The 24,439-nt window shown below is 37.2% G+C and overlaps 1 protein-coding gene across 1 annotated transcript; it reads right to left on the bottom strand.

Annotated features, from left to right (window-relative positions):
- Positions 1–1,478: 1,478 nt before the first annotated feature.
- Positions 1,479–22,615, bottom strand: LOC122430744 (steroid transmembrane transporter SLC22A24-like). Its single transcript, XM_043451563.1, has 10 exons — positions 21,816–22,615; positions 20,979–21,082; positions 9,724–9,878; positions 9,452–9,620; positions 8,182–8,305; positions 7,374–7,489; positions 3,707–3,762; positions 3,501–3,609; positions 2,812–3,015; positions 1,479–1,539 (listed from the first exon to the last, which is right to left on the bottom strand). The coding sequence occupies exons 1-10, from the start codon at positions 22,215–22,217 to the stop codon at positions 1,479–1,481; spliced, it is 1,500 nt and encodes a 499-aa protein (XP_043307498.1). The 5' UTR covers positions 22,218–22,615.
- Positions 22,616–24,439: the final 1,824 nt, after the last annotated feature.

Genomic DNA, 24,439 nt, shown 5'->3' with positions numbered 1-24,439 from the left:
TTGAATTTGTCAAAGACTTTCTCTGCATCTATTGAGATAATCATATGGTTTTTAATTTTAAATTTGTTAATGTGATGTATCACACTGATTGATTTGTGAATATTGGAGAATCCTTGCACCCTGGGATAAAGCCCACTTGGTCATGATGTATGATCTTTTTAATATGTTGTTGGATTCCGTTTGCTAGAATTTTGTTAAGGATTTTTGCATCTATGTTCATCAGTGATATTGGCCTGTAATTTTCTTTTTTTGTGGCATCTTTGTCTGGTTTTGGTATTACGATGATGGTGGCCTCATAGAATGAGTTTGGCAGTTTATGTTCCTCTGCAATTTTCTGGAAGAGTTTGAGTAGGATAGGTGTTAGCTCTTCTCTAAATTTTTGGTAGAATTCACCTGTGAAGCCATCTGGTTCTGGGCTTTTGTTTGTTGGAAGATTTTTTATTACAGTTTTGATTTCTGTGCTTGTGATGGGTCTGTTAAGATTTTCTATTTCTTCCTGGTTCAGTTTTGGAATAAAACTCTTAATAAAATGCCAATTGTCTTCAACAGCCTATAAAATGTTTGATTTCTTAAATTATAGCATGTTTTCACATTTATGAATGCCCACCACAGTGTGCCCTCACCCAAAATGATACTATAATTAGTTAAATCTGCTGTTTTTAAAATGAAAACTTATATTTCAAACTGGTTTGTCTTTTATTAATTACTATTTGTCTTTTAGTAATTACTATTAAATAGAAAAGCTTTTCTTATTAATTAGCCATGACACTAAGAATCTAATTTTTAATTTGCAATGATTATATTTAATACATATACATTTAAAAAAATTGCTTATACTATATTTGTCATTCAATGTTGATAACTTAAAAGAATTTTAAATTATATATGCTAACTATTGAAAATATGAAGAGAGAAAATTGCAAAAAGAAAGTAATAATCATTTAAAATTTCACCATTAGAAGGTCAACATTCTTATTTCAATGAATGTATTTCCACATATCACATAATCCTTCTATTTGCAGAGATTTATGATGTCAAATGTATCATGTCTTAAGTATATATATATATATATATATATATATATATATATATATATTAGTATCTGTTTCTGGATTTCTTTTGATGTTTGGTTTCATATCCTATATTTTTCTGTACATTTATGAACAGTTCACCATATGCTGTCCCACACATCAAGCAGTCACATAGTAATTCCATGACATTCCTCTGCTTCTGAATTATCTTGTCTATTAATAATGTATTGTTAGATCTTAAACTTTTTCAACTACCTTCCCTAAATATTGAACTGTTCATGGACCGTGTACCAAGAAATTATATGTTTAAGTGAATACTAAGGCAATAACTATAAATTAGATTCAACTTTCCAGTATATTTACTTGCTACTTTGTAGACATAAAGGAAATCTCCAAGTTTTGTTCTTCATATTTTTCCTTTCCTCTCTGGTCAGTCATATAATCTCCTTAAAATTTTGTCACTTTCATGAAGAAATCTTTCTCATTTACTTTTCTTGAGAATTGTTTCCTGGAGAAACAAAATGGAAACAACAAATCAACCAGCCAATTAGCAAATAACAATAAACATTAAAAAAGAGAAAAACATGAAAATAAGTTCAGTTGCCCTCCCTGCACAAGTACAAACTGAACTTCTAACCATCAACTTCTTATAATCCAATAAAATCCATAGGGTTGACACTCATGATGGAAAAAGCTCTGCAGACTGTGCAGACCCAAGAAAGCAGTTTGAAAATTGCTACTCTCACTTGGGTCTCTTTAGACCTCTGACCAACACCACCTTTGGAAAGCCAAGAGGTGAACTGAAAATCTAAGGGCACTCCCCATCTGTTGTGGGTTGAATTATGTCTTTCCCAAAATTCATACACTGAAGTCATAACTCTCAGTATCTCAGAATGTGAGATTGCCACATTTGGAAACAAGAATGTTGCATATAAAATTAATTAAGATGAGGTTTTATTGGACTAGAATGGGCCCCTAATCCAATTTTATTGGTGTCTTTATTCAAAGGGAACATTTGGGCACAGAAGTGTGCCAGGAAGGTGTCATGTATAGATTGGAGTTATGCTGCCACAAGCAAAGGAGCTACCAGAAACCAGGAGAGACCTGGAATAGACCCTTCCCTAGAGTCTACAGATGGGGCATGACCATGCTAACAACTTGAACTCAGACTTACAAGCTAGATAACTGTGAGGCAATCACTTCTGTTAAGTCACCGACTTTGTGAACCATGGTTATGGGTGCCAGGTCACTAATACACCATTTTTCTTATTTTAAAATATATTTTGTCAATTTCTATTTTCCTTGTACCAATCTTTCCATTACTTGTGGCAGCAAATTGTCTGACTCTTACAGGCACATACATAATATTAATTATCTTTTCAAAGAGAATCATTAACTCTATGTGATCTTCCTAACATTATCCTTTCATGTTTGTTTCCCTTTCCTATACTAGGCTTTTGTGGATCTGAGGACCATGAAACACCATCAGGAATGTGTGTCCCTCATGAGGGCAGGTAGGATGTGCCCTCACAACAGAGATAATTACCATCACGTCAGCACCAAAACTACCCATAAGAACAGGGCAGAGGGAATCTCTGCAGTCTAGACTGGGACACACAGTGGGTAGCAATGACCCTGCCTCTCATGAAGGCAATAACCCAACAAGGAAGTATCCCTGGCAAGGCTCAGTGATCTGAAGGACCCACGCAGTGTGTTGCCTTTCTCACCTATGGATTCAAAGCACACAGTCCCTCCCAGGGGTTGGTAGCAGGTTACTCACTTATCTTCCACATCCTGGATCGTGTCAGGCAGAGGCAGATGTCTGGTTTCAGGCTGGAGGAGGACGAGGAGACCAGCAATGATGGGACACACTCCATAGATGATCCAGGGCAGGGCGGGTAGGTACACCGCTAAGGTCATCAGCAGGGGAGCCAGTGTTGCCCCACACCTACTAGCCATCGTATCTACACCTGAAGCTTTTGCTCTAAATAATGATAAGGAATAATTTTTGTAATAATTCAGTAAAAATCTGCACTTGTAATTTATGATCTATTATTTTGACATGATTATGGAAGACAATAAAAGACAATTATTAAATACTTGGGTTCGATGACAAACACTTATTTTTACAATTTGCTCTGTGATTTTTTCAGCTGTCTTTGTCAGGGTCAAAGTATGAAAGACCCATTGTCATAACTAAACAGAATGGTACACACTAGACCTATTCTAACAAATGGCCCAAAAGGTTAATGAAATGAAGCCCTGAAGTATTGCTTAGGACAGTGCATGACCCCAAATCAGCTTTTTCAATAAACTGTGGTTATAATTGCTGTTAGCTTATCATTAGTACAGTTAAAAACAATTGCTTTATAGTTAACATTTCCTATTATGCTTATTCCTGCAACAACCATCAGTTAGCTGGGAAAGTTTTTTGGGGGGTGGTGGCAGAACATTCATAAACTCATATACCTGACAAGAGTGGGTAGGAGTTCAGCAAAGTGGACAGATATACTGGTGTTAGAGGCAGCAACACAGCCGATTTCCACACTTGCCAAAGTCACACGCACAGTCTGCATTTCTGGAGACAAGATCAGAGAGATTAAAATAACTATGTGGAAGAAATCAGCATCAACCAAATTTAGTCAGGGGGTTAAAAAAAAACCCTACTGCTTTACCTGTATATTTGAAATATATTGTAGAAAATTGTACAGTGGCAGTGATCATGGAGTGGCTGAACAAATGAAAAATGTAAAATCATAAATATAGGTGGTAAAAAGTACATAAAGGTATCTGGATTAATTGCAGCAAATCTCTTCACATAGGTGAGATTTACTGGAGAAACAGAAGAAAAAATGAATCTGGCAGAAATTTGCTTTTATTTATTCAGTCCAGTACTTGTTATATCCTTATGGTAGAAGGTAGGACCATCATGCAGTCAATTCCTGAATCTAAGGCTCATCTCTAACCTTGAGGACTTTATGATTAAAGTGCAGAACTTAAAGTTATCAGTCATTCTGGTGTACCTGGGAATTAGCAGATTTTAATAAGTTGAGACTTTCATTGATAAAATCAGAAAAGTCCCAGGTAAACCCAAATGAGTCAGGCAACCTAGAGCAGATTCAGCATTGCCAGTAAGCATGACACCAGAAAGTACTAGAAAGACAGGATTAATCTCTGAAAGGACAGGCAGAAGATCTAGATCTAGATCAAATTTAGTTTTGAATGGAAGGAAAGCTACTAGGAAAAATGGAAGAATGGACAGCTACTAGGAAAAAAAAATAAGTCAAAATTTGTTGCTGTTGTTGTTTAGTTGCAACGTCATGTCTGACTCTTTTGTAACCCCAAGAACTGTAGCTCCCCCTGCACCCCCTCCCCGCCCCGCCCAGGTTCCTCCATCCATGGGATTTTCCACGCAAGAATACTGGAGTGAGTTGCCATCTGCTTCTCCAGGGGATGTTCCTGATCCAGGGATAGAACCCACATCTTCTGCATTGGCAAGTGGGTTCTTTACCACTGAGCCATCAGAGAAGTCCCAATTCAAAATTAGGGAAACAATTGTTCCCTATGTTCAAATGTTCAAAGAATCAATTTTCTGAGCAATATAAAAAGAAACCTAATTATAGCTATTTAATATTGGAAACAAACTTTACTGTAAGGCAGTAAGCCTGCATCATTAATGATATTCTGAGGAGCAGAGTTCACCAGTCTATGAGTGTGTAAAGCACATTTCTGCATTGGGAGATGGCAAAACATTGTGCCCACTAAGTTTCTCCTAGTCATTATATAACATCATTCTATTAACATATGAAGTAATCTAACAGGGAATTGACAAGGGTTTTAACATACTTAAACTCTTCTTCCTGCTGTACACTCTTTCACTATTTGAAGAACTGGAAACTTTTTTTTTCATTTCCTGAAAGACTTCCATAAGCAAGAGATGTAGTTATGGTGACTTAACCCCACAGTCACATATGAATACATAGATATGGGGAAGTAGACCAGTCATCAAAGCTGGCAATGAGGAGCCCAGAGGGGGTGACCATATCGTGTCCTCTCCTGGAATATAATTGCAAGACCTTGCTCCTCCATGTTTGTTATTAAAAGAGTGAATGAGTGTATGTGTGCTCAGTTATGTCTGACTCCTTGTGACCCCACAGATCTGTAGACTGCTGGGCTCCTCTGTACATGGGATTTCCCAGGAAAGAATATTGGAATGGGTTGCCATTTCCTCCTCCAGGGGATCTTCCCAACCCAGGGATTGAACCTGTATCTCCTGTGGCTCCTGCTTTGTGAGACAGATTCTTTACCACTGAGCCACCAGGGAAGCCCAAAAGAGTGAAGGGGTGAAGAGAAAGTGAACGAATGCTGTTCTGGAGAAATTGTCTGAAATAAATGGCACTAGTTTCCAACATTTCCATAATGGAGCAAATATAAACATGTGCCTGATTTGTCCCTCGCCGACATGTGACTCATTTCTCAACAACTTATTTGCAGAATTTCCCATTAACAGTCATATTGGTTTGGGGGAATACTTAGCCCTTAGTTAGGATCTCTCTTTAATCCTGGCTTCCAACAAGTGTGATCAGTTGCAGACCCTGACATTCTTTGTTAAATCTTCAAAAATTTAGAATTATATTTAAAATTTCTCCTCTTGACTCTACCAAAATACAAGTACTTATATACTCTCATGACATAATGAATGAGATTTTCACAGGAACCATTGTGCTAACACTCAAATAAAGTGTTAGTCACTCAGTTGTGTCCAACTCTTTGTTATCCCATGGACTGTAGCCCACCAGGCTCCTCTGTCCATGGGATTCTCCAGGCAAGAATACTGGAGTGGGTTGACATGCCCTCTTCCAGGGGATCTTCCCGACCCAGGGATCCAACCCAGGTCTCCTGCATTGCAGACAGATACTTCACCATCTGAGTCACCTGGGAAGCCCCAACACTCAAATAAGCTGAATCCAAATTGAAAACAAGTAACAGTTCACCAACACTGGAGTACATGTAGACATTGTAGCTTAATCATCTAGCAGAAACTAAAGCCCTAGGGAGGAGAACAGCCTACTGTTATACGCAACAGAATGGGTGAATCTTCGTGAATGAGCATAAAGAAAGGGGGCTGTCTCTGAACCCATCTGTCATTTACATTAGGTAAAAGAATCAGACAACACTCATCTGTAGTGAAGAAGATGAGAACAGTTGTTAATTTTTATTTTTCACAGGAGAGGGTAGTGAGGAGAGAAGAGTCAGGAAGTGGTGCTTGTGGTGGTTGTGCAACTGGATAGTTGACAGGAACTCCTGGGAAATTTGAATTTTCTGTCTTGATCTGGAGGTTGGTTATATTTTTACATATTGACATATTCATTGATTTGTATATATTCTTAATCTCTTCAGGTTTATGTTTTATTTTTTAATTAAAAATATTTTATTATAAAAGTATTTCTTGCACACAGGAAAAATAAAGAGAATAATATGTGTCCACCATTTCAATACGTTGTCTAATTGCTTTACTTATTTACTCACTTAATAGCATTAAAGTTTTATAGATACAATTGAAGCTCCCTGTATGTTCCTTCTTGATCTCATTCTCCTTCAATCTTCCCAAAGGGGCTGATACTTACCATTGACATACTTGCTCTTCTACTCTTGTTACATATGTGTATATCCTATGCACACTTGTATAGTATTGTATATAAGGTTGTTTTACCTTTTTTCAATGTAAAACAATTGGCATCATGCTGATAAATCACAAATCATTCTGAAGTTTTCTTTTTCATTACGTTTTTACAGTTGCATCTATGTTGGTGCAGTTAGCCCTAGTTCAATCATTTTAACAGCTGTAAGATATTACATTTGTACAAATATACAAATTTGTACAAATTACATTGTACAAATATACTACAAATTATAAATTAGTTTTCTATTAGCAGATTAGAATTTTCTATCTTGATCTGGAGGCTGGTTAAATTTTTACATATTGACATATTCATTGATTCAGATATATTCTTGATTTCTTTGTGTTTCTGTTTTAAAAATTTGCTTCAATTAAATTGAAAGATAAATATAAAAAATAAGTGCTAAGATCTGCTCTTAATGGAAGTTCTCAAAATCAGTCTCCAGTGAAGAGACAGATAGAGTGATAAAATCTAACTAACTCTTTTTTTTTTTCCTAACTCTTCATCATATAATCAGTTTCCTGTGAGTCTTAGTTGGTGTTTCCCTCATCTTTTATTTTCAAATCACCATCTCCCTCTCACAACACTTTTGCAATCTTTGAAATAAATAGTTTTATGCCCCAACTCTTTGAATGTTGCCATGCACTGTGAGGAAGCTCACCTCACAAAGAACAGAAGACAGATCCTTTTTCGCAGGTTGGGTGTGCGGAACAAGTCAAACACAGTAGTTTTCATCTGTGCTGTCTCCAGCTCCTCCTGCATGATCACTCTCAAACCCTTCAAAAACAAACACATATCATTTGCCAACATAGTTCGAGGCATAGTGGTTAGCATTGGATCCCAAAAGGACAGAAATGATGTATTGCCTTTCTTTCTGCGTGTGTGTGCTAAATCATTTCAGTTGTGTGCGATTCTTTGCGACCCTCTGGACAATTCCCCACCAGGCTCCTCTGTTCATGGGATTCTCCAGACAGGAATACTGGAGTGGGTTGCCGTGCCCTCCTCCAGGGGATCTTCCCAACCCAGGTATCAAACCCACGTCTTTTACGTCTACCTCCATTGACAGGCAGGTTCTTTACCACTAGCACCACCCGGAAAGCCCCTCCTTCCTTCTAGTGTAACATATTATACATAAAACCACAAGTGTGAATGTGATATGAAGGAGTATGTAAGGAGTTAAGGGAAACTCCAGGAAATTAAATGGCAACAACAAAATTTTGAAAATGAGGTCATGGTATTCAAGGGAGTACAGAGCCTATAGATTCAATTCAGGAAATGAACTAAAGGAAGTAGTTGCACAGCAAGCAAAGCTTCTTTTCTCTGAAATAGACATGAAAGATGAGAGAACTGAGCTTGTCTTCTCAATTAACTGCCCCTGTTAGAAAATCAGCTTGTCTATCTCAAGAAGAAGGCAGGTGTCAGTTTATTTCTTCTCTACAACCCGTAACCACCTTCCCTTTCCTGCTCACCTCCATGTTCAGGGTTGCTTCAGCATTCTTCATTCCATTTCTGTGTGCAACTTTCTTAAGTTCCTTTAAGCCCTCATCTGGTTTATTGGTGATAATCAGCCACCGAGCAGATTCCACCAGCCACCTGAAGAAAGGCACACAAGTGCAGTCAGCTCTCTTTTTTATGTGTTGTATGATTCTTGACAGCAGATACTTTTTGCCTTCCATCTATATCCACTGTTTCACTTGTTGGATTCACAGATCTTAGAGTCAAATTTCCTCTCTGCTTACTCAGGAAGAGAATTTCCAAGAAGCTTATGAAGTTTAAGGTGGAGAGTCCTTCATATGCATATTCTCTTTGGAAGCTTTGCATGGGATCTAACAACTTTGTGAATATAGTATATATTTATAATACATATTCTTAAAAAAAGAAGCCCCTAAATGATGTAAGCTTATAACCCAGCAAATATTGCAAATACTCTTGCTGCTACCAACAATGTTGGTACCTAGCTACACAAGTGAGTCACCTGTCTACATCTGCCTCAGTTTTCTCATCAATAAAATGGGGACTGTAGTGCCATCTTCCTTGTAGAACTGAAAAGAGGATAAAATAACTTGGGAGATGATTCCGACAAGGACTACACTCTGCTCCTTCTTTGAACTCATCTCAGTGTATTAAATCTATAGTCATCCTTCTGTGATCACTTAGGCTGATTCTCCCTAGACTGGTTTTAAGAGTAAGGGTGGAACTACCCATAAGCAAATGTTTGTTAAAACTATTTAAGAGAAAAGGAAGTGCTGAACACATAACAGAAATCACCCTATCTACATGCCATTTTTAGTAATGGAGAAATTATGCCACTACTTTGTCAACTGGCTATATGAGCAAATTTGCTGCCTCTTCCTTTATCCAAAATCAACAACAACATAGAAAATCGCTGAGTTTTTACCATATTGGATTCACTCCAGAGCTCCAAAAACAGTATTTTTAAAATACGTCTGTGCCTATATTTTATACTAAGGAAAATATTAGCCTAACTCTGACCACTATACTGGGTAAAACTTATAAAGATGGCAGAAAATATCTAGAAATCCCCAGACAGAAAGGTCATTGTTACTCTGCATTCTGCTTCTCAGATCTCGAATCCCACAGAATGAACAGATGAGAGACATGGGTTTTAGGTCCAAACAATAAAAAATGGTCTGTGGAATAAGAAAATCAATATATCTCAATTCAATATGCATTTTCATCCCAGGTTCCCATAAGACCGAGTGAGAGAGATGCTCATACCTTGAGGAGAGAAAGAAGACAAAGAAAGGTACAGACACCACCAGCTGCAGGGTGCGCCACTCTCGAAAGACAAAAGCCAGTCCTCCCAGCATCATCTGTCCCATACTAAAGGTACAGGCTATCAGTGTTAATATCACAGCTTTTGACTGGGATCTTGTCCACTCTATAACTGGAAGAAAATCCAAGTGGGATATTAATGTCACATAAAGATGAAATTTCAATGTGATTTTTAAGGCTTGTGAAATGGGAGGAGACAAAAATTGTTGACTTACTCAGCATACTGTTGTTTGTCACGATGGCCACAGCAGAACAGCCTGACCAGAAGCGTAGGGAGCAGTAAATGAGGAAGGTGGGGGCAAAGGCTGCACAGGTCCCAGAGATGGCGAGCTGTAGCAAACAGCACCTGAGAATCAACTTCCGCCCAAACCTAAGAAACAGAATCTGCTTAGATGATGGGACTAATGATAATTTGTGGTAAAAACCTAAGAAACCAAAAGAATACTCTGAAATTTAGAGAATGTTTTAACAAGTGATTCTTTGTACATGAAAGCTTTAAAAAGAAGAAGAAGAAGAAGGGCTAAATCAACACTAGGAATCTCCTTAAATAACACTCTTTTTCTATAGACTAACAAGACCAAAACCTCATCCTCCAATCACCAGGTGGCCTCTGACACCAAGTGACACCATACAAAATAAACTATAATGTTGGAACTTGGAAAATACCATAAGAACTCACCATACTAACATAGGTATTTAGCAAAGTAGAGAGTCTGTACAGTGTCCAAAACACAAGAGAGCTAAAAGTGTACTTGGGTCTCTAGGACAAGACAGGTTAAGGTTAAACTGATGCAAAAGATCAGTGGATCAATGCATCAGAGTTGTTGAAGGTTTATGTAAGAGCCACTCTTTGATAAATCTGGATTTATAGGCTTCAAGCAGTGTGCTTTTCTAGAAGAGAATATAAAAGTATCATAACCCAGACAGCAGACATTATATAAATTTCTCAGAGGAAAGAATTATGTAAGATGAAGAATGAAGTGAAAAGTAAGGTGAAGGACAAATAAGAAAAAGTGAATTTTGTGTTCCATGAGCATCAAGAAAATAGGGCCTTAGTGGAGGCAACCTGGATTAAACAGGATCTGCTAACATATATGCCAGTAATAAAAACAGATATACAATCTGGAATTAAAAATTCCTCTGCAATATTTATTTATTAAAAAAAATTTTTTTATTAGTTGGAGGCTAATTACTTCACAACATTTCAGTGGGTTTTGTCATACATTGATATGAATCAGCCATAGATTTACACGTATTTAAAACAGAATTCTTTTTAGTTCTCTGGCCCATTTTTTGATTGGGTCATTTATTTTTCTGGAATTGAGCTGCAGGAGTTGCTTGTATATTTTTGAGATTAATCCTTTGTCTGTTTCTTCATTTGCTATTATTTTCTCCCAATCTGACGGCTGTCTTTTCACCTTACTTATAGTTTCCCTTTGTAGTGCAAAAGCTTTTAAGTTTCATTAGATCCCATTTGTTTAGTTTTGCTTTTATTTCCAATATTCTGGGAGGTGGGTCATAGAGGATCTTGCTGTGATTTATGTCGGAGAGTGTTTTGCCTATGTTCTCCTCTAGGAGTTTTATAGTTTCTGGTCTTACATTTAGATCTTTAATCCATTTTGAGTTTATTTTTGTGTATGGTGTTAGAAAGTGTTCTAGTTTCATTCTTTTGCAAGTGGTTGACTAGTTTTCCCAGCACCACTTGTTAAAGAGGTTGTCTTTTTTCCATTGTATATCCTTGCCTCCTTTGTCAAAGATAAGGTGTCCATAGTTTAGTGGATTTATCTCTGGCTAGAGAACTAAAACAGACATTTCTCCAAAGAAGACATACAGATGGCTAACAAACACATGAAAAGATGCTCAACATCACTCATTATCAGAGAAATGCAAATCAAAACCACAATGAGGTACCATTACACACAGTCAGAATGGCTGCTATCCAAAAGTCTACAAGCAATAAATGCTGGAGAGGGTGTGGAGAAAAGGGAACCCTCTTACACTGTTGGTGGGAATGCAAACTAGTACAGCCGCTATGGAGAACAGTGTGGAGATTTCTTAAAAAACTGGAAATAGAACTGCCATATGACCCAGCAATCCCACTTCTGGGCATACACACTGAGGAAACCAGATCTGAAAGAGACACGTGCACCCCAATGTTCATCGCAGCACTGTTTATAATAGCCAGGACATGGAAGCAACCTAGATGCCCATCAGCAGATGAATGGATAAGGAAGCTGTGGTACATATACACCATGGAATATTACTCAGCCGTTAAAAAGAATTCATTTGAATCAGTCCTAATGAGATGGATGAAACTGGAGCCCCTTATACAGAGTGAAGTAAGCCAGAAAGATAAAGAACATTACAGCATACTAACACATATATATGGAATTTAGAAAGATGGTAACGATAACCCTATATGCAAAACAGAAAAAGAGACACAGAAATACAGAACAGACTTTTGAACTCTGTGGGAGAAGGTGAGGGTGGGATGTTTCAAAAGAACAGCATGTATACTATCTATGGTGAAACAGATCACCAGCCCAGGTGGGATGCATGAGACAAGTGCTCGGGCCTGGTACACTGGGAAGACCCAGAGGAATCGGGTGGAGAGGGAGGTGGGAGGGGGGATCGGGATGGGGAATAAGTGTAAATCTATGGCTGATTCATATCAATGTATGACAAAACCCACTGAAACATTGTGAAGTAATTAGCCTCCAACTAATAAAAAAATTAAAAAAAAAATAAATTAAAAAAAAATAAATAAATAAAAAAAAATAAAAAAAATAAAAAAATAAAACAGAATTCTTAAAATGCTCAAATAATTCACCCTAAAAATAGAAAATGTGAACCATAGGAATAAGCACCACCAAAAAATAATAATTATCATCACCATCAAGAAAATAATGCAGAAACAAAAATGAAATGTTAGAATGAAAAAAATAAAACAACCACCACATCTTGAGTTTCAGTGCCATGCACAGTGCTTTGGCACACGCCCTAACTGCATGGGGCAGTCTCGGCCCTTCATACTTGTAACTCTGGTCTGAGTGCAGGGTGGAGGTCACTGCATGCAGCATGTTATGAGCAAGTGAAATGAGATGAAGCACAAAGGAAAAGGGTGGGGGGGGATCCAAAGATACCAGAGGCTGGGGATGTTGAGTATTGGTCCAAGTTCTCAAGGTGGTAGACAGAACCACAGCAGAAGCCTTGGTAATCCCCACCACATGCTCTTCTGGGCATTGTCAGAGCCTAAGAGCTGGAGTTAGAAGAGACAACAGTTCAAATCCTGGTGACACCATGTCAAATCTGGGAAGCTAGTGAAGAGAGATTTCTGGGATGCTGACAAGAGCAATAGATGATTGATTTTGAATTGTAATCTTCCCATGGACAGTTGCCTAGACCCAGTTCTATGAGGCCTTTGTTCATCAGAAGGCCACACATAGTGCTGCCCTTAGAACCTGGGTAAAAATTCATTGCTCAGCCACAGCCTCCCAGCTCCATCCCTTCCAGGTATCCTCTTCCCAGCAGATCAGCCCTGAGCCTTTGGAGTGGGAACACTGACTCCAAGACCCTACACTACCAGAGAATTAACCCTAGGGAGTATCAAATAGTGAGAACTCACACAAAGGAAACCACTTGAATACAAGACCCAGCATCATCCAACCACCAGCAGCACCTTGTGCAAACCGTCTCATCCAAACAACAAACAAAACAAAAATACAAACCCAATCATCAGAAGACAGGATTACCACCTCACTCAGCCTTGCCCATCAGGGGAAAATCAAGCAAACAAACAAAAACTCAGCATGAATTTCACTGTATATGAAGCTCACACAAAGCACTGGACCAACCATAGGAGGGAAGAAACCAAAATGAAGAAAGAATTCAATCTTGAATTCTGGGAAAAGGAGACCTCAAACACAATGATTTAAAAATAATAATAATGTAAAGGCAGAGAAGTGCTACACAAATGAAGGAACAAACTAGAAACACAGAAGTCCAAATAAATGAAGAGGAAACAGGCAAACTACCTGAAAAAGAATTCAGAATAAAGATAGTAAAGATAATCAAAAACCTTGAAAACAAAATGGAGAAAATGCAAGAATCAGTTAACAAAGACCTAGAAGAATTAAAGAATAAACATATAGAGACAAACAGCACAATTACTGAAATTAAAAATACTCTAGAAGGAATCAATAACAGACTATCTGAAGCAGAAGAACGAATCAGGGAGCTGGAAGATAAAATGGTGGAAATAACTTCTGAAGAGCAGAATAAAGTACAGGAATGAAAAGAGCTGAGGACAGTCTCAGAGACCTCTGGGACCAGAGCAAATGCACTAGCATTCCAATTATAGGGCTCCCAGAAGTAGAAGAGAAAAAGAAAGGGTATGAGAAAATTTTTGAAGTGATTATAGTTGAAAATTTCCCCAATATGGAAAAGGAAATAGTCAATCAAGTCCAAGAGGCACAAAGAGTCCCATATAGAATAAACTCAAGGAGAAACACACCAAGACACATACTAAACAAACCAACAAAGACTAAACACAAAGAAAGAATATTAAAAGCAGCAAGGGAGATGTAACAAGTAACATACAAGACAAACCCCATACACCTAACAGCTGATCTTTCAGCAGAAACTCTGCAGGCCAGAAGGGAATGGCAGGATATATTTACAGTACTGAAAGGGAAAAACCTACAACCAAGATTACAGTACCTGCAAGGATCTCATTCAAAATTAATGGAGAAATAAAAAGCTTTTCAGACAAGCAAAAGTTAAGAGAATTCAGTACCTCTAAACCAGCTTTACAGCAAATGTTAGAGGGACCTATATAGTCAAGAAATACAAGAGAAGAAAAAAGATCTACAAAATCAACCCCAAACAAGGAAATGACAATAGGAACATACATATCAATAATTACTTTAAATGTAAATGGATTAAATTCTCCAACCAAAAGACAGGCTGGCTGAATGAATACAAAAACAAGACCCATATATATATGCTGTCTACAAGAAACTGACTTCAGACCTCAAGACACATATAGACTGAAAGTCAGGGGATGGAAAAATATATTCCATGCAAATGGGAAGCAAAAGAAAGCTGGAGTAGCAATCCTCATATCAGACAAAATGGACCTTAAAGAATACTACAGAAGGACACTACATAATGATCAAGGGCTCAATCCAAGAGGAAGACATAACAATTGTAAATATCTATGCACCCAACATAGGAGCACCTCAATACAAAAGACAAACACTAACAGACATAAATGGAGAAATTGACAGAAACACAATAATAGTAGGAGACTTTCACACCCCCACTCACATCAATGGAGAGATCATCAAAACAGAAAATTAATGAGGAAACACAAGTCTTAAATAATGCATTAGAAGAGATGGATCTCATTGATATCTTCAGGGCATTCCATCCAAATGCAGAAGAATACACCTTCTTCTCAAGTGCACATGGAACATTCTCCAGGATGAACCACATCTTGTGTCACAAATCAAACCTCAGTAAGTTAGAGAAAATTGAAATCATATCAAGCATCTTCTCTGATAACAATGCTGTGAGACTAGATATCAATTACAAAAAAAAAAACGGTAAGAAACTCAAACACATGGAGATAAATAACACGTTTTTAAATAACCAACAGGTTACTAAAGAAATCAAAATGGAAATCAAAGAATTTCTAGAAATAAATGACAATGCAAACACAACTCAAAACCTATGGGATGCAGCAAAAGCAGTTCTAAGAGGGAAATTTATAGCAGTACAATCCTACCTTGAGAAACAAGAAAAACATCGAATAGACAACCAAACTTTACACCTAAAAAAACTAGAAAAAGAACAAAAAGCCCCAAAATTAGTGGAAGGAAAGAAATCATAAAGATCCAAGAAGAAATAAATGAAAGAAACAATAGTAAGATTAATAAAACTAAAAGCTGGTTCTTTGAGAAGATAAACAAAATTGACAAGCCTTTAGCCAGACTCATAAGGAAGAAAATAGGGAAGAATCAAATCAACAAAATTAGAAATGAAAAAGGAGAGGCTGCAACAGACAGTGCAGAAATACAAAGGATTATAAGAGATTATTATGAACAACTATATGGCAATAAAATGGATGACCTGGAAGAAGTGGACAGATTCTTGGAAAAATTCAATCTTCCAAGACTAACCAGGAAGTAATAGAAATTATGAACAACCCAATTACAAGCATTGAAATTGAAGCTGTGATAAAAAATCTCCCAAAAAAACAAAAGTGCAGGACCAGATGATGTCACAGGAGAAAACTATCAAACATTTAGAGAAGAGCTAACACCTATCCTTCTAAAACTCTTTCAAAAAATTGCAGAGGAAGGAACACTTCCAAACTTACTCTAAGAGGCCACCATCACCCTGATACCAAAACCAGACAAAGACAACACATACAAAAAAAGAAAACTACAGGCCAATATCACCGATGAACATAGATGCAAAAATCCTCAACAAAATTTTAGCAAACAATTCAGCAATATATCAGAAAGCTCATACACGATGATCAGGTTGGGTTTATTCCAGGAATGCAAGGATTCTTCAATATATGCAAATCAATCAGTGTCATACACTATATTAACAAATTGAAAGATAAAAACATACAATAATCTCAATAGATGAAGAAAAAGCCTTTGACAAAATTCAGCACCCATTTATGATTAAAACTATTCAAAACATGGGCATTGGAACTTACCCAAGGTTCCGATGTTCCAACCCAACCTGCTTATGTTGAGGAACCTGTCTCAACATAGTAAAGGCCATGTATGATAGGTCTACAGCAAACACTATGGTCAATGGTGAAAAACTGCAAACATTCCCCCCAAGATCAGGAAGAAGAAAAGGATGTCCACTTTCACCACTATTATTCAATGTAGTTCTGGAAGTCCTAGCTACAGCAATCAGAGAAGAAAGAGAAAGAAAAGGAATCCAAATTGGAAAAGAAGAAGTAAAGCTCTCACTGTTTGCAGATAACATGATACTGTACAAAGAAAACCCTAAAGATACTATCAGAAAACTACTAGAGCTAATCAGTGAATTTAGTAAAGTTTTAGGATATGAAATCAAAACACAGAAATTACTTGCATTTCTATATAACAATGAGAAATCAGAAAGAGAAATTAAGAAATCAATCCCACTCACCATTGCAATACAAAGAATTAAATATCTAGGAATAAACTTACCTGAGGGGACAAAAGAACTGTATACAGAAAATTATAAGATACTGATGAAAGAAATCAAAGACGACATAAACAGATGGAGAGATAGTCCATGTTCCTGGGTAGAAATAATCAATATTGTGAAAATGACTTACTATCAAACACAATCTATAGATTCAATGTGATCCCTATCAAATTGCCAATGGCATTTTTTTAAGAACTAGAACAAAAAATTTCACAATTCATATGTAAACACAAAAGACCCCAAATAACCAAAGCAGTCTTCCCATTGGTCTTTTTTTTCCCATTTATTTTTATTAGTTGGAGGCTAATTACTTTACAATATTGTAGTGGGTTTTGTCATACATTGACATGAATCAGCCATGGAGTTACATGTATTCCCCATCCATCCCGATCCCCCCTCCCACCTCCCTCTCCACCCAATTCCTCTGGGTCTTCCCAGTGCACCAGGCCTGAGCACTTGTCTCATGCATCCAACCTGGGCTGGTGATCTGTTTCACTATAGATAATATACATGTTTCGATGCTGTTCTTTCAAAACATCCCACCCTCAGAGAAAGAAGAACGGAGCTGGAGGAAATCAACCTTCCTGAATTCAGATTATACTACAAAGCTACAGTCATCAAGACAGTATGGTCTGGAACAGAAACAGAAATCTAGACCAACGGAACAAGATAGAAAGCCCAGAAATAAACCCATGCACCTTTGGGTAACTTATTTTTTAAAAAGAAGGCAAGAATATACAATGGGGCAAAGACAGCCTCTTCAATAAATGGTGCTGGGAAAACTGGACAGCTACATGCAAAAGAATGAAATTAGAACACTTCCTAATACCATACACAAAGGTAAACTCAAAATGGATTAAAGACCTAAATGTAAGACCAGAAACTATAAAACTTTTAGAGGAAAACATAAGCAGAACACTCGATGACATAAATCAAAGCAAGATCCTCTATGACCCACCTCCTAGAGTAATGGAAATAAAAACAAAAGTATACAAGTGGGACCTGATTAAATTTAAAAGCTTTTGCACAGCAAAGGAAACTATAAGCAAGGTGAAAGACAACCCTCAGAATGGGAGAAAACAATAGCCCGTGAATCAACTGACAAAGGATTAATTTCCTAAATATGCAAGCAGCTCATACAACTCAATGCCAGAAAAGCAAACAACCCAATCAAAAAGAGGGAAAAAGACCTGAACAAACATTTCTCCAAAGAAGACATACAGATGGCTAACAAACACATGACAAGATGCTCAACATCATTCATTATTAGAGAAATGCAAATCAAAACTACAATGAGATATCATCTCACACTGGCCAGAATGGCCATCATCAAAAAGTGTACAAACAGTAAATGCTGTAGAGAGTGTGGAGAAAGGGAACCCTCTTGCTCTGTTGGTGGGAATGTAAATTGATACAGCCACTATGGAAGATGGTATGGAGATTCCTTAAAAAACTAGGAATAAAACCAGCATATGACCTAGCAATCCCACTCCTAGGCATATACCCTGAGGAAACCAAAATTGAAAGAGACACATGTACCCCAGTGCTCACTGCAACACTGTACAATAGCTAAAACATGGAAGCAACCTAGATGTCCATCGACAGATGAATGGATAAAGAAGTTGTGGTACACATACACAATGGAATATTAAGAAGTGCATTTGAGTCAGTTCTGATGAGGTGGATGAACCTAGAATCTATTATACAGACTGAAGTGAGTCAGAAAGAGAAAGATAAATATCATATTCTAACACACATATACAGAATCTAGAAGAATGGTACTGAAGAACTATTTACAGGTCAGTGTTGGAGAAACAGACATGGAGAATAGACTTATGGACACAAGGAGAAGGGAGGAAAGGGTGAGATGTATGGAGAGAGTAATGTGGAAATTTACATTACCATATGTAAAATAGATAGCCAACAGGAATTTGCTGTATGGCTCAGGAAACTCAAACAGAGGCCTTGTATCAACCTAGAGGGGTGGAGTGGGGAGAGAGATAGGAGGGAAGTTCAAAAAGGAGGGGATATATGTATACCTATGTCATCTTGAGTTTGACAGAAAACAACAAAATTCTGTAAAGCAATTATCCTTCAATAAAAAAATATATTAAAAAGAAAACAACAACAACAACAACTGCATGAACTAATTGCTATCTCTATCAAATGATAGAGATTACCATATGGGTTTAAAAAGAGACAGAATTTTATGCTGCCCACTATAGTACTTAAAATATTATAGATTGAAAGTAAATTGACAGGAAAAAATACAATTAAGGTAGTAATAATAAGATGACTAGAGTCTTTATATCATCATCAAAGGAAAAAATTTCAAAACAAAATTTGTTTACAGACACAATAATGCTGAAAACATCAAATGTATCTTTACTCAGCAAAGGTGAACAACATGAAGCAAAACTGACAGAATTAGATAGCAGAATTTATGATAGTTGGAGATATATTCATTGATATATATTCATTGAGATATATTCATTGATACCTTTAATTTTGATACAACTGACACTATATATACTTTTCATTTTAATCTTTTTAGAAGTACAAGTCAGTAATTAATTATACTCATCATATTGTGGAACCATCAACATTGTCTTTTTCTAAAACATTTTCATCAATCCAAGACAAATTCTCACAATTAAGCAATAACTCTCCATCCCTGACCTTTATCCTTTTGAAAATTTTAAACTCTCTCTTCATTCATTTGCTTATTCTGGATATTTCATATAATTGGTTGCCTACAATTTCCTTTTGTGCCTGGCTTATTTCACTTAGCATAATTTTTTGAGGTTCTGTCATGTTTTGGAAAGATGGGCACAATAAAGGACAGAAACAGCAAGAACCTAACAGAAGCAGAAGAGATTAAGAAGAGGTGGCAAGAATACACAGAACTATTTTTTAAAAGGTCCTAATGACCAAGATAATGACCACGGTGTGATCACTCACCTAGGTCACTCAGCAATGGTTATAGGACTGGAAAAAGTCAGTTTTAATTCCAATCTCAAAGAAGGGCAATGCCAAAGAATGTTCAAACTACCATACAATTGAGATCATTTCACATGCTAGCAAGATAATGCTTAAAATCCTTCAAGCTGGCTTCACAAGTACAGGAACCAAGAACTCCCAGATGTGCAAACTGGATTTAGAAAAGACAGAGGAATCAGAGACCAAATTGCCAATATCTATTGGATCATAGGGGAAAAAAAAAGGAAATTCCAGAATGAATGTAAATTGATATAGCCACTGTGAAGAACAGTATGGAGATTCCTTAGAAAACTAAAAATGGAACTACCATATGACTCAGCAATCTCATTTCTGGGCATATACCCAGAGAAAACCATAATTCAGAAAGATGCTTTCAGTGTTCTTGTAGCACTATTTACAATAACCAGGACATGGAAGCAGCCTAAAAGTCCATCAACAGAGGGATGGTTAAAGAAGATGTGGTACCTATATGCAATGGAACGTTACTCAGCCAGAAAAAGGAGCAAAACTGCAATCTGCAGAGATGCAGCTGGGCCTAGAGACTCATACAGAGTGAAGAAAGTCCAAAAGAGGAAAAAAAGTCATATAATAACTTTTATATGTGGAATGTAGAAAATGATGTAGGTGAACTTATTTGCAAAGCAGAACTATAGACACACACAGAAGAATAGACATATGGATACCAGTGGGAGGAGGAGGAGTGGGATGAACTGGGGGACTGGGCTTGACATAAACACACGACTATGGATAACTAAGGAGAACCTACTGTGTAGCACGGGGAACTCTACTCAGCCCTCTGTGGTGAGCTGCATGGGAAGGAAATTCAAAAAAGAAGGGATAAATGTATACAAACAGCTTATTCACTTTGCGGTACAACAGAAACTAATAAAGTAACTATACTCCAATAAAAATTAATTTAAAAAATAATTTCAAATTGAACATTCCTTCTATAGCAACTCTTTCAGTTCCAATAAAGCAGTTTCATAATAATAATAAGCTATTCTGAAATGCTCCTAGGTCTTATGGTGATATCATTTCTGTGCCCAGTACAGAGATCTCCGTGGCAACAAAATTGCATTCTTCACAATGAGTCTAATCCCACATTTCCATCTGTAGCTCCTTGGGAACTAAGGAGACCCCCAACAGTATAAACGGTCTATCAGAACTGAATAAAGACTTATTTATGAAGGAATTAATCATAAACTCTGAAAACAACACAGAGTAGGGCAGCAATGACCTGGAGACATACCTGTCTGAGAGATGGCCATATATGAAGCCTCCCACCAGCATTCCAGCCATGAATATGAATTGAGCCACTGGTTTCTGTGACTGATGATCACATACGAAGTCCCACTGGAAGAGAAGGAAACCAGCACAGAGGAGCTTCACAGCATCTCGTCGTCTTATAGCCCTCAACGCTCACTCAGTCAAAAAGCCATCAGTGAAATTCATGTCTACTGGCTTCTCTTTACCACATTTACTGATCTATATCATTCATGTCTCAGCTTATGCATTGTTTTTTTCTAATAATCATCAACTAAATCTTCTAGGTTATATTAGGGCCAATCTTCATATTCACTTAGGACTGCATACCTCAGTGGTTCTCAATCATTTCCACACACTGAAAACTTTAAGGTTGCTTTTTCAACAACTTAGATTTTTCAACAGCGCTAGATTTCACACCTAGAGTGAAATGCACTCTGATTTGCTTGTATGACAAGTATCCAGGAAAGGACTTAAAAATATATTAATACAAATATCTATAATTTGCAACTAGACTGAGAGCAAATGACCAAGAATAATCTTCCACAATTTATTTCAAATACTTCTCACATTATGTGAGAACTGATGGTTAGGAAATTAAACTCAAAGCTTTGTGATACTAAAATTCACATCCAGTTATTGATTTCACTGTCATCAATTGTGCTTGACAATTAAATAAATAAGTAATCAGTTTTCTTAAAAGAATGAAAGAGAGCTGGCTACACTATCTACTCAGTGAGTGAAGACATGAATCTTCAGATATAACTTTGTGTTATCCTAAACACCCAGACCATATACTTAGAAGAGGTAAATGGGGCCTTACCTCAGTCACGATGGTTGAGGAGAACAAGCTGTGGTCATACACCCAGCCGTCCACACAGGGCTCCGTGTCCAGGTCAGTCATGTTGGGGAAGGTCCCATTCAGGTGAAGGAGTTGCCATTGGGGGTGGAGGAAACGATGACATTTCTCTGGCTTCAAGTTTGAATCCAGTGGGATGGAGATTCTCAGGAGAACATCATGACTGAGGAGTCCAGTGTCATTATCAGAGACAGTGGCATTATCAAGAATGTGGACCCAGCAACGATGATGAGGAACGGCCACAGTGAAGTTCTCCAAAAGTATTTGACAAACTATTATCATGAGGGAAGGAAGAATTAAAACAATCTGAAGGATCTGGAATTTTCCCAGGCCACCGACTTCATCCAGGAACTCCTCAAAGGCCATTGGTAAAGGCAATCTTCAAGAAGAGTCAGGATGACCTCAGTTCTAGCTTCAAAGGGAGAAAAAGCTTTCCTTTCATTAATTCATGTTAGATCTGTGTGAATCACAACAGTATCTCATCAATGTGTCCCATCCCTTCTCTACTGCAACAGAACAATGGGAGCAGTTTCCTCAGTCGTTCTGGAATCAGGAGGTATCACTGTTTTAGTAAAGTTATAAAGAAAATTATTTACCAAAGACACTTCTGTGTGATTACCATTTAATCTGTTTAAAGATTTACTCTCTGAAAACACTTCCCCTTGGTTACTCTGTAAAATCAATATTGGACTTCAACATGTACATATTCTCTAAATGTGTTAATATAAGACTGCCTCACAGTCTTCAGTCATTTCCAGAAAACACAATTTGAGACACATAGAAGTGAACTGCTTTATGATTTTCCTGGGGAAAGAAGATAAAACAAGTGTTTTTTCTTGTTTTTTTTTTCATTGAATTTAGAGTAAAATAATTAAGAAAATATAATCCTTTGCTTTTAATTAAAGCAAGGTGGAATGTGGTGCAATAACCACATTTTTAAAAAATTTATTTATATTTTAACTGAAGAATAATTGCTTTACAGAATTTTGTTGTTTTCTGTCACACCTCAACATGAACCAGTCATAGGTATACTTATGTTCCCTCCCTCTTGAACCTCCTTCCCATCTCCCTCCCCATCCCACCCCTCTAGGGTGACACAAGCCCCTGCTTGAGTTCCCTGAGACATACAGCAAATTCCCATTGGCTCTCTACTTTACATATGGTAACATAAGTTTCCATGTTACTCTCTCCATACATTTCACCCTCTCCTCTCCTCTCTTTGTGTCCATAAGTCTATTCTGTATGTCTGTTTCTCCATTGCTGCCCTGTCAATAAGTTCTTCTAGATTCTGTATATGTGTGTTAGAATATGATATTTATCTTTCTCTTTCTGACTCACTTCAGTCTGTATAATAGGTTCTAGGTTCATCCACCTCATTAGAGCTGACTCAGATGCATTCCTTTTAATGGCTGAGTAATATTCCATTGTGTATATGTACCACAACGTCTTTATCCATTCATCTGTCGATGGACATCTAGGTTGCTTCCATGTTCTAGCTATTGGAAATAGTGCTGCAATGAGCATTGGAGTACTTGTGTCTTTTTCAGTTTTGGTTTCCTTGGGGTATATGCCTAGGAGTGGGATTGCTAGGTCATATGCTGATTTTGTTCCTAGTTTTTTAAGGAATCTCCATACCATCTTCCATAGTGGCTGTATCAATTTACATTCCCACCAACAGAGCAAGAGGGTTCCCTTTCTCCACACTCTCTACAGCATTTACTGTTTGTACACTTTTTGATGATAGCCATTCTGACCGGTGTGAGTTGATGTCTCATTGTCATTTTGATTTGCATTTCTCTAATAATGAGCGATATTGAGTATCTTTCCATGTGTTTGTTAGCCATCTGTATGTCTTCTTTGGAGAAATGCCTGTTTAGGTCTTTTTCCCACTCTTTTATTGGGTTGTTTGCTTTTCTGGTATTCAGTTGTATGAGCTGCTTGCAATATTTTGAAAATTAATCATTTGTCAGTTGATTCATGGGCTATTATTTTCTCCCATTCTGACGATTGTCTTTTCACCTTGCCTATAGTTTCCTTTGCTGTGCAAAAGCTTTTAAGTTTAATCAGGTCCCACTTGTTTACTTTTGTTTTTATTTCCATTACTCTAGAAGGTGGGTCATAGAGGATCTTGCTTTGATTTATGTCATCGAGTGTTCTGCTTATGTTTTCCTCTAAAAGTTTTATAGTTTCTGGTCTTACATTTAGGTCTTTAATCCATTTTGAGTTTATCATTGTGTATGGTATTAGGAAGTATTCTAATTTCATTCTTTTGCACGTAGCTGTCCAGTTTTCCCAGTATCACTTATTGAAGAGGCTGTCTTTGCCCCATTGTATATTCTTGCCTTCTTTTTAAAAAAATAAGTTACCCAAAGGTGCATGGGTTTATTTCCGGGCTTTCTATCTTGTTCCATTGGTCTAGATTTCTGTTTTTGTGCCAGGAACAAGACAAGTGTGTCCACTCACACCACTATTATTCAACATAGTTTTGGAAGTCCTAGCTACAGCAATCAGAGAAAAAGAAAAAGAAAGAAAAGTAATCCAGATTGGAAAAGAAGAAATAAACCTCTCACTGCTTGCAGATGACATGA

This window comes from Cervus canadensis, chromosome 29 (assembly GCF_019320065.1).
Source record: "Cervus canadensis isolate Bull #8, Minnesota chromosome 29, ASM1932006v1, whole genome shotgun sequence".
In the NCBI taxonomy this organism is placed as follows: Eukaryota; Metazoa; Chordata; class Mammalia; order Artiodactyla; family Cervidae; genus Cervus; species Cervus canadensis.
Note: the sequence above shows the minus strand (reverse complement) of the source record. Positions and strands in the feature narration are given on the sequence as shown.